At 42.2% G+C, this 15924-nt stretch overlaps 1 protein-coding gene across 1 annotated transcript in view; it reads right to left on the bottom strand.

Annotated features, from left to right (window-relative positions):
* ERP44 (endoplasmic reticulum protein 44) overlaps window positions 1–15924 on the bottom strand; it is a 552790-nt gene that overhangs the window by 469730 nt on the left and 67136 nt on the right. Inside the window, exon 4 of the mRNA XM_078687681.1 lies at window positions 7502–7617. Coding sequence (XP_078543807.1) covers window positions 7502–7617 — 116 coding nt within the window. The remainder of the gene's footprint in view (window positions 1–7501; window positions 7618–15924) is intronic.

The following is a 15924-nucleotide window of genomic DNA, read 5'->3' as shown; positions in this document are numbered from 1 at the left end:
ACCCTAAAACTTTCCGTTGGTTGCCCCTTAGTCCCAAATCTTACTCTTCCAGTTGTTCCTGTGTATAGTTCGCGCAGGAAATCCACAACTGGGGGGCCCACACCCATTTTTAAAATGATTTTCCACAGCTTCAAGTGCACGACACAGTCGAAGGCTGCGGATAAATCAACAAACACCATATGCAGCGCACTCCCCTTGGCCTCCACGTATTTTCCTGCCAGCAGAGACAGGTTCAATACTTGGTCTACTGTGCCTAGCCCCTCTCGAAACCCATATTGTATCACAGAAATAATATTCTGGCTAATTGTCCACTCCTGGAGTCGATCGAGAAGATTCCGACCTGCCATCTTCCCGAGCGAATCCAGGAGCGAGATAGGTCGGTAGCAGGATGGGCTGTTTCGGTCCCCTTTTTTAAAATATAGGGACCAATATTGAGGTTGACCAAGATTCTATTAAACCCTCGTCTATAGTAGCATTTAGGACGTTTGTCAGTAACGGGGACCAGAGATCTACGTCATATTTAAAAAATGTCCGCTGGAACCCCGTCTGGTCCTGGTGCTTTACCTAATTTTGAGGATTTTATTGCTTTCACTACCTCGTCATGCATAAATTGCAATGCTATTGGGTAGTTGACCTGGGTCAGGGGGTCTAGATATTCCATGCCCCGTACGTTATCATTGCTAAAAACTTTGGAAAAATAGTTCACTCAATCTGTCACTGATCGCAACGTCTATGGATGGTAAATCTGCTCTATCTATTAAAAAAGGAGATCTGACTACTTGCCAGAAGGCTGCACTGTCTTTTAATTCAGTGCTTTTACTTAGTTGGTCCCATAGGTCAGCTTTTAGCTCCTCCTTTCTTGTTTTTAGGGCTAGCGCGTATTCCTTTCTTAGTCTAACAACCTCCCCTCTGTCTCTCTCTCCCCTTGTTAGGGCCTCCTTTAGCCGCGAGTACGCTTTAGTGCATGCCGGGCTAAACCAGCCCTTTTTTTCCTGACTTTTTTGCTTCTGTGTTCTGGTAAGTTCTTTCTTTATGTTTTGAGAGATGGTATTGAAACTAGCCAGGACCTGTTTGGATTTTGTCCTGGGGTCAAGACAGTTTATCATATCTGACTGACTTTGCCTGACTATTTTTGCGGTAGTTACTCCCTGGTCGATTTTTCCCCATTTTAGTGTGTAGCCATTTAAAGAACCTAGTTCCAGCTCTTGCTGGTCTAGTATGTTCATTATTTCGAGATCTTTATGAAATTTTGGTTCATAAAAAGCAATGGTGTTTGGGAAATGATCACTTAGTGGATTTTTTATTACTTCAAAGACTTCGATGTTTGGCCCCTTGCATAATGATATCAGGACATAGCCTATCAGGCTTTCTTGTCCTCTGCCGTTAAATGTTGGAACAAAAGTTACTGGGAGGATCTTTATCTCATTAGCAAAACCCAATTCCAATTCCATCATAGTCTCATTCATTTTATCACCTTCAATTGAATGGGAAAAATGTGTTATGCTATTACCGTCGTCCTCGTTAATCCCACAATTATCAGTATTGTTATTTCTACATAGATGTAGGTTGAAATCACCATCCCATATTAATGTACATGAGTTCTTTATATACTTCGCTCGAAGATCTTGCAATAATAAAGAGATCTCCGACAAAAGGTTGATTAGGTCACTTACATTCAGATTGTTATAAAAATTTACTATTACATAGATCTCTTGTCTAGTTCTTTGTAGAACTATTAGCTGGTAGTTCTCTTCTAGCTTCAGGGGAGAGATATCCTCGCAATGTAGAATGTTTGCGATATATGTGATTAAGCCTCCCTTACTTCTGCCAGAAGTTGATTTCTTGGCTGTAGAGAAATAAGTCTTATACCCAGTTATGTGTATAGGATCAGTAGCCCAGGTCTCCTGGAGGCAGATTATATTGCTCAGATTTATCTGATTTAGCAAGTTATTATTTTTCTGTTTTGCAGATAAACCAGCTATGTTCCAATATGTGAAATGTAATTGGGAGGTAGATGAATTAGGACTGGGCAGGAACGATTGAGCCTTTAAGTTATTCGTTGGCCTAGGTTTAGTAGGGACAGTTGGTAATTTGTCCAGTTCGCCCGACAAGTGTTGGGAAGAAAAGGTAAAAGTATGTGCTCCAGGAGTGAGTATTATGTTTTTATTCTCCGTTACTGGGTTTTTTCCTTTTGGGGATTCTCCTATATTTAATATATACACGTTTTCCCCTGTGGACGGATCGTGATTCAGTCAATCATTATAGTCCAGCCCAGACAGTGCGCTGAATCTATTGTGAGTGGGGATACTGTGAGAATTACCTGGTGCTGCGGCAACTTGACGCCAACGGACGTCTCTATGCTCATACTGAGGCGTTGTGGACAAGTAAGGGTGGTATGTCGAATGTGGGTGGATTTGGCCCTGATGCCACTGTGCTGGACCGGTCAGGTAAGTGAATTGTGGGTTCTGGTAAAGAAAGGGAGAATTGGTTTTAGTAGGTGGGTGTAGGTCATGAAAAGCGATAATCGGGTTGTTTGCCGTGATGGAATTCAAACTGATCAGGTGTCTATAAAAATAACCCAGTGGGAGAAGGGTAGTATTAAATTCCCAGGTAGAGGGGGAAGGAGCTCGGGCCAGAGTTTTTTCAGCCCATTGGGGATTTCTAACAGTTATACAATCCCCCTCAAACTTTTTCTTCAGTGGGCCTATCCATCCAACTCTCTGGGTGTGAATGATCTCTCCAGACCCTTCCATTGGGAAATTGCAGTTAGCAATTAACCAGTGTAGGGTCTTCTTCTTGAGTGAGGAGGGGGTTTCATCTTGGTCGTTCCTAAGTTTGGGAACATTAACCAAGACCAACACATAGGCCCCGCATTCAGGCGGCAGACTTATGCGTGGAGGTATCTGCCTTGAGTTGTAAGCAACATTATGGATCGGCTGGGCCCTTTGGAAATTTGGAGCGGGATCGTCAGTTTGGTTTAATGCCTTTGCTTTGGGAAGTTGTTTGCACCTTCCCTATCTGTGTGTTTGAGGTGTGACTATTCGTGTCTTTATTATGAGTAGTGCTGCTAGTTACTACTGATTTGTTTATAACAGTTTCTTTACATGGAGGTATAGTGGGTTTTGGTTTTGTAATAGTATTTGAAGCTGAGGGAATCTTAGTTTTAGAGGACGTTAGTTTACTGGTACTTGTCTTAGAACCCGAGTTAATTTGTAGTCCATCACTGGAAACTTTTTTATTGTAGGCACTTAGTTCCACTAACTGCTTTTCAATACGGACAAGCCTGGATTCTATCGGGGACAGAAGAATGCTAAGGAGGTCGCCCATTCTTTCAAGCAGTTGGTCGTTTGCAATATTTGCATCAGGCTTGTCCACAGGCGCGTGCAGTATCCCCTGAGTCTCTCCACTTACTATCTCTATGGGTGGACTTGTACCATTTGCATTTAAGTGCATATTTGTGCCTTTCCTAGGTTGTCGCTTTGTCGCGATGCGTTTTCTAACAGCAGGCGTGATAGAGTGTGCCATATGTTTGTTTTGCTTTCGAATTGCACCCTCTAGCCTGCCACTTAGCTGTCTCTCACTATCTTCCACTACCTTTTCTGGGGTCCTTTCCAGTTCCCTGCTTGATTCTAAATCAGAATCAATTAAGGGATTTGATGCTGATAGGTTAACCTCGTTAGGTATACTATGGAGGTCAACTCGGGTTTCGCGTATACACCCTGGGTGAAGATTTTTAACGCTAACTGGGGTTCTTGCAGATGTGATACTCCCAAGGGAGGATCGTTTTGCAATTGCTAGATCTTGCGAGACCCTGCGCTCAAGGAGCAAAATGTTGTGTTCAATCGCATCATTAGTCCTTGTTATAAAATTGTCTATTGGTCCTATCACGGGTATCCCTCCAGCAGCTGTCTTACTTCAACTACCCCTAGTAGACATATTGGAAAAAATGAAATTGTGTATGTTGAGACGAATGTTACAGGAACCCAATGAGCGATGGACGTAGTCGTACAGGGCCGAGAGCCTCCCACTATCCCCGCAATATAAAAGCAGTTTCAAGACCTGTTCCCTATTGGAGAGAAAAAAAAAACCACAATCGAATTTGCTGCAGGGGATTAAATCGACGCTACAACGACAGTGTCAAACTATGCACAGTGTGCACAACGTCAGGCTCTGTTTATACTTGAGCACAGTGTTATTGCGTAGTCACTTAGGTTAGAAAGTTGCCACTTAACCTTCTTTGTTCCCTCGTGGCTTAAACTGGATGTGACAATGTCCGAGAAATAGTCCGACTTGCGTGTGACATGTAGCGTTAACGTACCTTGAAAGGTGAGACAATACAGTCGTTAAGGGGGTGCGCCCGACCAGACCTCCTCGACCTCGGAGGGCCTCAGAGGGCCCGCCCTTTGCCCGGGCTTAGCCCCGGGCACTCCCGCGACGCGGAGGGTGAGTCTCAATTTAAAGCACCTCCTGGCACAAACTCCCCGGTGTCAGCTTCCGGGCGCAAGGGCAGCAGGGAATTGTAGTCCTGCCCTCTCGGTCCCCCCCCCACTGCGGGCGCTCTGATGGAAGGAGCAGCGCCAGCAGGGGGAGACCGGTTGCGGCGGCGGCAACAATCACGGGGAAAGGGCTCTCTCCAGGACACCACCCCAAAGAGGCAGCAGTTCGGTGACGGGACTCAAGTAAGGCACAAACCCCGCTCTACCGAGGGTGAGTCTCAATTTCAAGCACCTCCTGGCGCAAACTCCCCGGTGTCAGCTTCCGGGCGCAAGGGCAGCAGGGAATTGTAGTCCTGCCCTCTCGGTCCCCCCCCACCGCGGTCGCTCGGATGGAAGGAGCAGCGCCAGCAGGGGGAGACCGGTTGCGGCGGCGGCAACAATCACGGAGAAAGGGCTCTCTCCAGGACACCACCCCACCGAGGCAGCAGTTCGGTGACGGGACTCAAGTAAGGCACAAACCAACACGCAATATGGTTTCAGGAAGGGGCTCGGCACGACTGACCAATGCCTAAACCTGTCCTTAATTATTAACAAATACCTGAAGACCAGGAAGGGCTCGATCCACATGGCCTTCATAAATTTGTCTAGTGCCTTTGATACTGTTAACAGAGAGAAACTAAGGGACATGTTGGAAAGTTTGGGGGTGGAACAAGCTCTGGTGTCTCATCCGTAGGCTACATTTCAACACCTCACTCTCCATAACATATGGTACCCAATGAGAAATAAATGGTGCAGATAGCTTCAACAGAGGGTGTCCAGCAAGAGTGCATCCTAGCCCCCTTTTGGTTTTTAATTTACACAAATGGTCTGGAGGCTTCCCTATTAAATAGAAATCTGGATTTTTCCAAGATTGGCAGCAAATCTGTCCCCTTGTAATCTTACGCTGATGACACAGTGCTAATGGCTACGACAGCTAATGGCCTTCAGAATTCCCTGGATACTTTAATTGATTTTATGACGTCACTTCATCTTAAAGTTAATTTTATTAAACCATATATCATGGTCTGCGGCCCTAGGAGTACAAAGACCAATATCTTTGTAGCACAGGACAAGAGAATAGAAAAGGTTGAGAATTGTATGTACTTGGGTAACTTATTTAACAATAAACTAAGCTGGGACCCACTTGTGACAGCAAGAGCTCACCATACAACTAGGGCGGTGGATGTCTTTTCGTTTTGCCTGCAAATTAGGCCATAAGCCTGCGAGGGAAAGACTTACGCTTTACAAAGCCAAATGCCTGTTGATTGCAACATATGGCGCAGGGGTGTGGGAGCGTGACAATACACACCAGTACACAATACAAGGCAGTTACAAATAGTGGAAAATAAATTCACAAAAAGGCTAACTAGGACGCCTAGTAGTGGCCCTAACCGCCTATGTAATGATGAATTGGGTCTAGAACAGTTAGAAGACTGTATATCTAGTGCCCCTCCATTCTTATAGTCGAAAATTTGGCTTTCTGAAGAACAAATGTTCTCATGAGAAATAATAAGAGACTCAAAACTTGGCCAACTCTTTAAAAATACCATGGCTTTGTTTCCTGAAAGAAAAATGTTATTAAATTGGATTGGGGCACTTTTATGATAGGCCTACCTGTATTCCATCGAGCGCCAAAGTTATTATCAGTGGGATTACATTCAAGGAGAAACGCGCATTATCTTCATCAAGATGAAATCGGTCCTATGCACTTGTCCCCTGCCCCATTGCAATATTATTTAACATTCACTACTAACTCGCAGATTAGTTTTTACCTAACTAGATTTCGGTTCGGTATTGTGCATTTTTTGCTGGCGTTTCCACACCAGTGTGGTTGGGCAAACAATCTCTCTCTTTGTCCATGTGATAACCTTACATGCCAAAGCACTCTGCACTTTATTCTATTTTGCACTTTGGATAAATTGGCATAGAGTAAATGTATAATTCCATTAATAAAGCAAATCCGCCCTTGAACATATGCTGAAGGTTTTAAATATGTGTAATCATTGGCTACCCCCTGATATTTGTAGTGCAATATTCAATTACATAAAAGTATTTTTGGCCATTAGAAAAATATATGAACTAGAACACATTGAGCTGTCCTAGTGAAACTGTCGCATGTACAGAGTCATAGACCCTGGTATTTTAGGATTTGTTGTTAACATATAGTTTAGATTGTTTATATACTGTGATAACGTCTTTGTAAATCTGATGGGTGTTATGATTCGTCACCAGATGCTGAATTTTATGTTTCGTGCTCATTTGAAGTTTATGGATTTTAACTAATCTGGAAATTCTGGAGGTCTATTCAGATGCTGTAAAGCCCACTAGAAATGCACCTTTTCCTATTTATTGATAAGACTCTTATGTGGTGTTTTTAATGCACTGAATGTTTTTCTTATTTGTACTCTTTTATGGCTGCTTAAGCCGAATATAGATTTATTGATGATGATGACGTATAGATTTCAAACAGATCAACAGAAAAATATTTTATATGTGGACGAGCCAAAAAGAGGACAGACTTAACACAGAATAGCAACACTAAACAAGAATAATATTGCCCACAATAACGGTGCCACGATTTCAAAGAGTGGGAAAGAGGTGATGGCTACGATTGTTGCCAAAATAGTTAAAATGCTTACTATTCAAACGACATGGCAAATTTAACCTAATAATAATTGGTTAACGATATCTTGTTTTTTACATACAATGTTTATGCATGAATAAAAATGAGCGGTAATAAACATTTCGCCTCTAACGTGCTTTCTTGCTTTATGGATGGACTATGACGACATAGCAAGGCGCTCTCTGCACCCTCGAAACACATTATAACACTGCCACCCAAATTCTGCAACATTTTAAAACACATATTTGTGATTTAATGATCAGTGAAACCTACCGCAGCAGAAGGTATGTTTCACTACAATGTTCCTTTTACAACTACAGCAAAATCAAACAGTTTAACTTAAGGACAAGTATAAATGCGTGAAACCTTTGGATTTGAAATTTAGAAATGGAGTTTCACTTACAGTGTTGATCGCAGTCGACCCTGGCAAACAATACTTGGTTGTTGTTTGGAAATTCTTCTTTAATTACATTTGAGGCTTCCTCAAAAATAGGATGCAACATCTGACTGAATCTGCACCTTTTGAATTAAAGATCATATGATTAACGAAAGAAAAATAGACGATTAAACAAACGTGAAGTGCCCATCATACTTTATTGAATTGTTAACCATTATTTATTTCTAAGTTAAGTCGCAAATTAGATGTGCCACCTTCTATAACAAGGAGGTTACAAACCTGGCATTTATAAGAGTTAATCTTTCAGAAAATGTCAGTTAATGATAAAGAGAAAGCAATGTGTGGCAGCATTAATGGTAACCAAACATTATAGTAGACTTACTTTTCTACCTTGCCCTAATATCTTACCTACATCACTAGTAATCAAAGCAAATGAAAAACACAATCTGCCCTTAAATAAAGAGACTTTGACAAAGCTAGAAGGTAAGACTTAGGTTAACATGGCACCTGAGAACACTAAGACTTGTGCCAGAGAACTGGATTTTGTTTATTGAAAAGCAAAAAATGTCTTACCAGAAACATTTAAGAGGTAGTAAAAGTTTATGACTGAAAACAGTGGCTATTAGAGTAATGGGAAGGGCAGAGGTGTGAAAACGTAGGGTAGAGCAAGGTTAATGGGCTGGAGAAAATAAGGTCATCAGTAGTGTAAGAAATAGGTATATTAGCTGCAAATGATGCAAGTCTTGTGCAAGTAATACATCTGCAATTGTTGCCTTAACCAATTGCCCCCTGTAGCACTGGACTCTCTCAGGGTAGTGAAGCAGCGCAATCCAAAGGGCACAGCATTCACCATGCATGCCTTTACCACGCGTGGTAAGTATGTATATAAGAGGGGAGTATATGAATCCAGAGGCAGATATGATATACTGAATAGAGGGAATATTCTCAGATTATTCAAATCAATCCCAGCATTAAACAATATCAAGAATGAGGACATTAATTCCATTGAATTTATTGCGGATAAGAACAGTTCCAAAGAAAGTACACTGGTCACGGTTAGTTCAATGACAATAGCAGATCAAATACTAAAAGAAATTCCAACATTTAAGACCTGGGGAATAGTTATTACAAAGCAGGCCCCGAAAGTGTATCCAATTCCATTCATCATCAAAGAGGCAAACTTGGTCCAAAAAGAGCAAAATACCAAGCAAAAAGGAACTGTACTTAGGAATGCTCGGGTAGATCCATTAGTTCATCAAGAGTTGCAGCGCCGCCTTCCATAAAAGATAGTACATCAGGAATTGATGAAAAATGGATTGTGCAGGCCCAGCATAACAAGGATCAACAATGAAGGATTAAACATCCAATCTCCGAATCAAAAACATCTAAGTTGAGAATGTGCTCATGGAACATAAATGGAGTAGGGTCCAAACTTTCTAACTCGCAAATAAGATGTATACCCACAACATGTCAAATCCTATTTCTACAAGAAACTTGGGAACTCCACCCGTTTGCACTGAATGGATATGCAGGTTACTATGAAAATGCAAGAAAAAATCACAGATACGGTCGAGCAAGTGGGGGGCTAGCAACTTTTGTCTCCTGCAGCTTGCAAGCAGAACACGAAAAAATTGCAACTAATAGTAAAAACATTCTCATCGTAAAAATGAAATACAAAAATACTGAGCAAAATAATAGGTCAATAATTCTGATCAACGTATACATCCAACCAACAAAAGCGAGCCGAATGGATATATGTGCTACCATTAACACTGTACTGTTGGAACAAATGTTAAATAATCCATTAGTAGACTACGTGATGACCGGAGATTTTAATCTCAACCTAATAATACCATTTACAAGGGATGACGTAGCACAATCTCAGGACCAACAATGGTTAATACCGCAGCAAGAGCAGCATGGCGTTACATGCATTAAGGGGCGAAATCACATAGGGACAACATTTGTTAAGGATATGGAAGCGCTGGGTTTGCGAGTCCTTGATGGTAGATTTAAAGACGATAGTCCGCCTGCATATACATATATAGCCCAAAATGCAAGCTCCAGGATTGATTACACAATGGTTTCACTGAATATATTTCATAACATAAATTCTTATAGGCTGGTTAAAGTCAAAGACAGTGATCATTGCCAGCAAATAATAACCACCAATATTACAAACAATATGAATCAACAATATCATACTATGCCAGGACTTACTGGAACGATAAATTATAAAAAATTAATTTGGACCAAATTCAATAAGGACAGCATGAATGAAAAAGTTGAAAATATTATAAAGAGTTGCTTCATTGAAAATAGGAAGGAGTCAGCCGTTGATCAATGGGTGGAATTTACCAGAAAATTAGTGAAACCCCATTCCCGGAGTAACGCAAGCAATATGAGTTTGAATAAGGAAGCAGAGGAAAAAGACTCCCACATGAATCTCCCATATACAATAACAAAGTTAAAAAGAGCACGGAATAGGATAAGAAGACAACTAAAATCCAAAATGACTAGTGAGGAGACCCTGATTAATTTAAAAACTTTGAACCAGCACCTCAAGAAACTTACATGGAATGAGAAATATCAAGCAAAACAGGAATTATGGTTTAAACTATTGCATGCAAGTAAACAGGCCAATGCGAGAGAATTCTGGAAAATTATAAACAGATTAGTACGGCCAAGTAAATTGGTAGTCTCGTCATCAATAACCGAACAGGAATGGGTAACATTCCTAGAAAAACATCTAAACAACAATGGTGCAGTAAAAATCGCTGTGAGTACGCAAAACAGCTTTACAGCCAGTGATGAGATGCAAGAAGAACTTGTAATGACTAAAGTGCATTTGATAAGATTGATTAAGAAGCAGAAAGATGGGGCGCCAGGACCTAATGGGATTCCATTTGCCCTATACAAAGAAAATCCTGACTTTTGGTCAACGTACTTAGTAAAAGTATTCAAAGAAGTGATAGAGACGGGAAAAATCCCTGATTCGTGGCGAGGATCCTTAATCTCTCCTATATATAAGAAAGGTAATTGGTCCCTTGCAGAGAACTATAGACTTATTACCTTACAAGACACAGATGCCAAACTGTTTGCTGGAGTACTCTTAAACAAATTAAATGAATGGGTAACAGAAAACAATATTTTACCAATGAATCAAACTGGATTCATTAAGGGGCTTGGAACAACGACAAACATCATGGCATTATCGCTAACAATTGAAAAATCACTGAGAATAAAATTGCCTTTATATTTATGTTTTGTAGATTTTAAGTCTGCCTTTGACTGTGTGCAAAGAAATTTGTTATGGAAAAAAAACTTTTGGAAAAAGGCATTCCGGCCGTACTACTAAAACTTATACAGTTGCTGCACAACAAAACCTGGGTGAGAGTAAGGATGGGGGATGGTCAGTCATTATCAAAGGAAATTTCTGCATTGGAAGGGCTGAAACAGGGATGTGTTCTGGCCCCCCTCCTCTTTAATCTATTTCTAGGAGACCTATCGGTCAACCTGAATGACCTAAATGCACATCCCCCTAAGTTGGGGGGTAAGTTGATATCCAACTTGATGTATGCGGACGATGCAATCCTATTAAGTCACACTAAAATAGGTCTCCAGCGTTTAATCAACAGTACACTCATGTATGCAAACGAAAATGGAATGGTTATTAACGAAACCAAAACAAAAATCATGGTGGTATCTAGGAACAAAAATATGAGACAAAAAAACAAATGGTACATGGGAAACAATCAACTTGAACAAATAGAGGTGTACAAATACCTGGGGGTACTGTTTGACCAAAAAGGAAATGATCTCCTACAGAAACAGGACATCCAAAGGAAAGCCAACTCACTCACAGCAGCATTTAAGATAGCACAAAAATCCCTTGGAAGTTTAACTTATGGCCCACTATTGAAAATCATAGGTGCTAAATTGCTCCCAACTATTACATATGGAAGTGAGGCATTAATGGGTAAGGATGCGGAACTAATTAATAAAGTACTTTCTAAAGTATATAGATCTCTCTTCCACCTCCCAAAGAATGCTTCGCCAGCACAAATAAGACTGGAATTCGGTTTGACTAATCAAGAGTTAGCAAGAAAAGGTCAGTTTATTAAATTGTGGTATAGGTTTAAGAATGACCATGATAATCAAATTTCACAAATACTCTGGCAAGAAGTAAATAATAATATAAAATCACTTGCTGGGAGATATCTTCACGACGCACTAGAAGAGTTTTCACTGATGCCTATATGGAATAATACGATAAATAATGGATCGTTTAAAAAATTGGTAATAAATGGATATGAAAAAAAGAAAGTGCAAGAATACCTGGAGATACCTTGGTCTGTAACAAGTAAACAATGTTTTATGAACGCAAGATTTGGAATTCTGCCAGGCCTTAGTCACGCTCTGCCATGGAAAAAAACTAACTCCAGTCTATTGTGTAGACTTTGCAAAGGTGGAGAAGAAAATATTGTCCATCTCCTATGTATTTGTCCTGGCCTTCGCAGGGAAAGATGTGCATTACTTAAACCTCATTTTAATCTTCGGGCCACAAGAACATGCAGGCAGGCAGTGAAAATCTGTCTTGATCCAAATGATATAGTTATGAACGTTGCCTTGGTAAAAAATTTAAAAATCGTAACCACCGAATTAGAAAAGTAGATGAGGAAAAAAGCTTTTATGAAATCATAAACAAATAAATAGATAATTTTTTAAAATGTTATTATTCTTTTAAGTTCAATTAACTCAATTTTTATGGATAATTCTATTGTATTGTATTATATAAGCTGAAAATGTTTTCGTAATGGAAGTATTGTAAGATTTTAATTAATCAAACAATAAAGAATTAATAATAATAATATAAGAGGGGAGGGTGAATGTGTGTGTTGCAGAGGTTTAGGGGTGGGTAGTATAGGCTGGTAGGGGCAACTTTAGTGTAAAGGGTGGGTACTGGTAAGGGTAATTTTAGGGCTTACATCCCAGTCCCAAGGCCTACTCAGGGGAAGGTGTGTGGGCTAGCAATCCTAATTCACTGACCTGCAACACCACCACTCAATAAATGGTTGCCCAGTATTTTATAAAAGGAAAGTACATTTATTATACACACATCACTAAATTACAAATATGTACATCGGATGGATGGAAATATCTTTGTGTTGAACCTCATGCCACATTGGCCCCCAGTGGATCATGAACCCCATAATCACCACATCCCCTTGTATACCAAGTGCAACTTCACAATAAAAGGGGGTGTAATTTTAAATAGGGCAAGATTTTGTCAGGGGGGTCACCACATCAATATATAAGGCAGGCCTATTCAATAGGTCGGCGGGGTCAATACATCAATATCTATAAAGCATGCCAACTGGCTTTGTAATATAAACCATTATCAAATGTTACACTTTAATTTAAATCAATAATCGTATACAAATCTTTCATAAACCTAAGCATTGCAACATTCATCTATCAAGGTCACTAAAATACTGTCAAAATGCATTTCAATTCAATAGGAAACATGCTTAAGTCTTTCCTTTAAATACCAACCAATAGTATAAACTGTATTAATGTTTAGACACTTGTGTTTAAAACATACATTTTAAATATAGATAAATTCTGGTTTAAAAAAAAAAAAAAAGAAGAACACTGCTTGTAAACCAGGTTAATACCAGATACACCACAATTTAATACATATATTCTCTATTCCCCTAGAACCCCAGCATTAAATAATTAACTGAACCTATTGCATGGCTAGTCCAAACATTTTAATAAATGTTGCCAATGCGCATGTGCATCATTATGACTATTTATGTCACATCTTTTAAAATGCGGCATTAAAATCAAACGACGAGGGCGTAGCTTGGAGCGTCAAGATGGTAGTCTCACTCTAGGAGTGCTCCGGACCCCTCCGTTATTCACCCAAGCATCCTTCACCATCGACGCGGTTACCATTGCCTGGTGCCATCCTCCTGGTGTAAAACGGAGTGATCTAGTAAGAAAAAACACTACTGAACGGCTGGGAGCGCCATTTACTGAGCAGCGGACCAGACTGCCTACATAAGATGGCGGTGCGGCCTGCATCCGAAGCCACAAGACACTGGTGAGTGGCTTGGACTGCAGCCCATTAGAAGCAGCCCGAACCCTTGAAGTTCAGAGCATACGCCCTACTGTGGACCTTCCCGTTCAAATTGATCCCAATGCTGCACTGTTATTCTGCTAGGACGCAGAGGTGGTGACCCAGAACTGGTACGGGCTTACCACCCGAAAATAATGCTGCAGCAGAGAAAGGGAGCACGGAACCCACCGGCAGCAGCTGTGGACAATGTGGCCTGGAGGGGGGTACCGAGTTCCGAGAGAGTGCGCTGGCAGCGGGCGGGGCACAAATGTGCTGAGGCAGCCTGCCAGAGGTCCCGTCGGAGGCGCAGCCGAGAGACGCCTCTGGCTTGGGGACGAGGACTGCCTGAGCTGGTGCGGCTCCCCAGTGCGGCCCTCTATACCTGCATCACTCGGCACACACACACAGATACTGCGCTAAGGACTCGAGAGAGTAGGCGACACCGAGAAGGGGGGAGTAAATTCAGACACCTGAAGGCTTCGGGGCCAATCTAAGATCGGTGGAGAGCGATCCGAGGCGGGGCACGCAGAAGGGCCTGATCAAAGTTGATGTGACCGGAGCGACTTCTGGGGCCCTGACCCTCGGGAGCTCATTCCTGACGAAGGGGTAGGGCCCTGTGCCCTCTCGCATATTACCTGGCAACCTAGCCCCCCACCAGGAGGGACCCGGGGTGAAGGATCGTCTTGGCGCTGCGCAGCACTCTAAGCCCGGAACGTGCTGAGGCGCTCATGCGGCACATGGAGGCCAGAGGGATTGGAGAGGCCCAGCAGATGGTGATCTGGACCTGGACTGTGGGGCTGCAGCGAAGAAGTTGATCCTGTGGTCCGATGCGGGGCTACTGGCCTGGGCCACCCCTCCACCCGCTTTCTCTCAGATATCCCGGCAAGCAGAGGGGCTGGGGAATTGATATGATAGAGGCGCGGCCTCTCCCCCCGCAAAGACGATCTGAACAGTCCAGACCAATTCAAAGGGCCAAAAAGAGTGCTGTATACCCAGTCGGCTCAGTTGTTGGAGACCTGCTACGACCTGCTGCTGACCTCTACACCCCTGCTGTATTTGGTGACTGGCGGCCTCCAGGGGTGGCCTGGCGGAGTTCCCGGGCTTGGGAACGCAGGACAATAGTTGGAGGACAAGCACTCCGCCTTGTCAGGAATCTGCAGAGAGACTGAATGAAGCCTTAACCCGACCCCAGCTTTGCACCGTAACCGCGATGCCTCAAGCCTGTGCCGGCTGCCCAGACTACGAGCCCGGTCGCTCCCCTAATATTACACCAGTGGCGACAGAACAGTACCCCTTTCACCTAGGATACACACCAAGGCCTTAATCCAACATCCTAGCAGACCGGCACCCTTCCTTTAGGTGCACTGTGCCAGACAAGATAATATCTTGAATACTGCCAGGGCTTCTGAGGAGTAACTCGACAAGTTGTCTTCATGCTATTACCTACCTGTAGAGCGGCAGGACTGATCTTATAACCACTGGACTTTAACATTTCCCTCCTCCCTGCATGCACGTCAGGGGCAAACTGAATATCTCTCCTACTTAAACACAACAGTCAGCACCCTGGAGTGACTAAAACTGAGAAGGCTAACACCCATCTGTCGCCATGGGAAAGGATCGAGGGCCTAAGCCTCCCCCAACACAGACCAAAATGGATCAATATACAACCACTGAGCTGGGAGCACCAACCAGGCCCACTGAGAAACCTACTCCGGCCGTGGCTGACCTCAACGCGATCCTGCACGCAATCAGTGCCTCACAAGCTGTAGTGTAGTTCCTATATTCCCAATAGGCGCTGCGCATTGGAATAATATATACTATAGAATTGACGTAGGACTTAAGTCAACTAGGTCTCTATCGAATATATTAAACTTAATTGTGAGTGCCAGCTAGCTCAGAGGTCACTAGAAACTTTCTCTAATAAACAAGGAGGGATTAGATTGACAACCGCATAAACATGACAACTTTGTTTCCCCAAGATTAAACGTATCTTCAGAGTCGTGGAAACAATAGATAGATATTTCACTGTCAATCGTGCATGCTTCGTTTCACCAGAGGTGCAGAGAAATAGAGAGACGGACGTTTTCAATAAAAGGTATTTATTGAACAGTCTTCTTTCTTAGGCAGAAGAAATGAACTGCTACAATCGTAATATGGGTTGCAAGGTATAATGCATACAGTAAAAGGAGTATTATGAAATAATACTGTAAAAGCATGGTATGGTTTCTAAGCCATAAAATACATACATAAATAAATAAATACTTAAAGTACTCAACTGGTGCTTCTAAAATACGCCTACCCCAAT

Source organism: Lissotriton helveticus, chromosome 4_1 (genome assembly GCF_964261635.1).
Source record: "Lissotriton helveticus chromosome 4_1, aLisHel1.1, whole genome shotgun sequence".
Classification (NCBI taxonomy): domain Eukaryota; kingdom Metazoa; phylum Chordata; class Amphibia; order Caudata; family Salamandridae; genus Lissotriton; species Lissotriton helveticus.
This window is presented reverse-complemented; position numbering and strand designations above follow the sequence as displayed.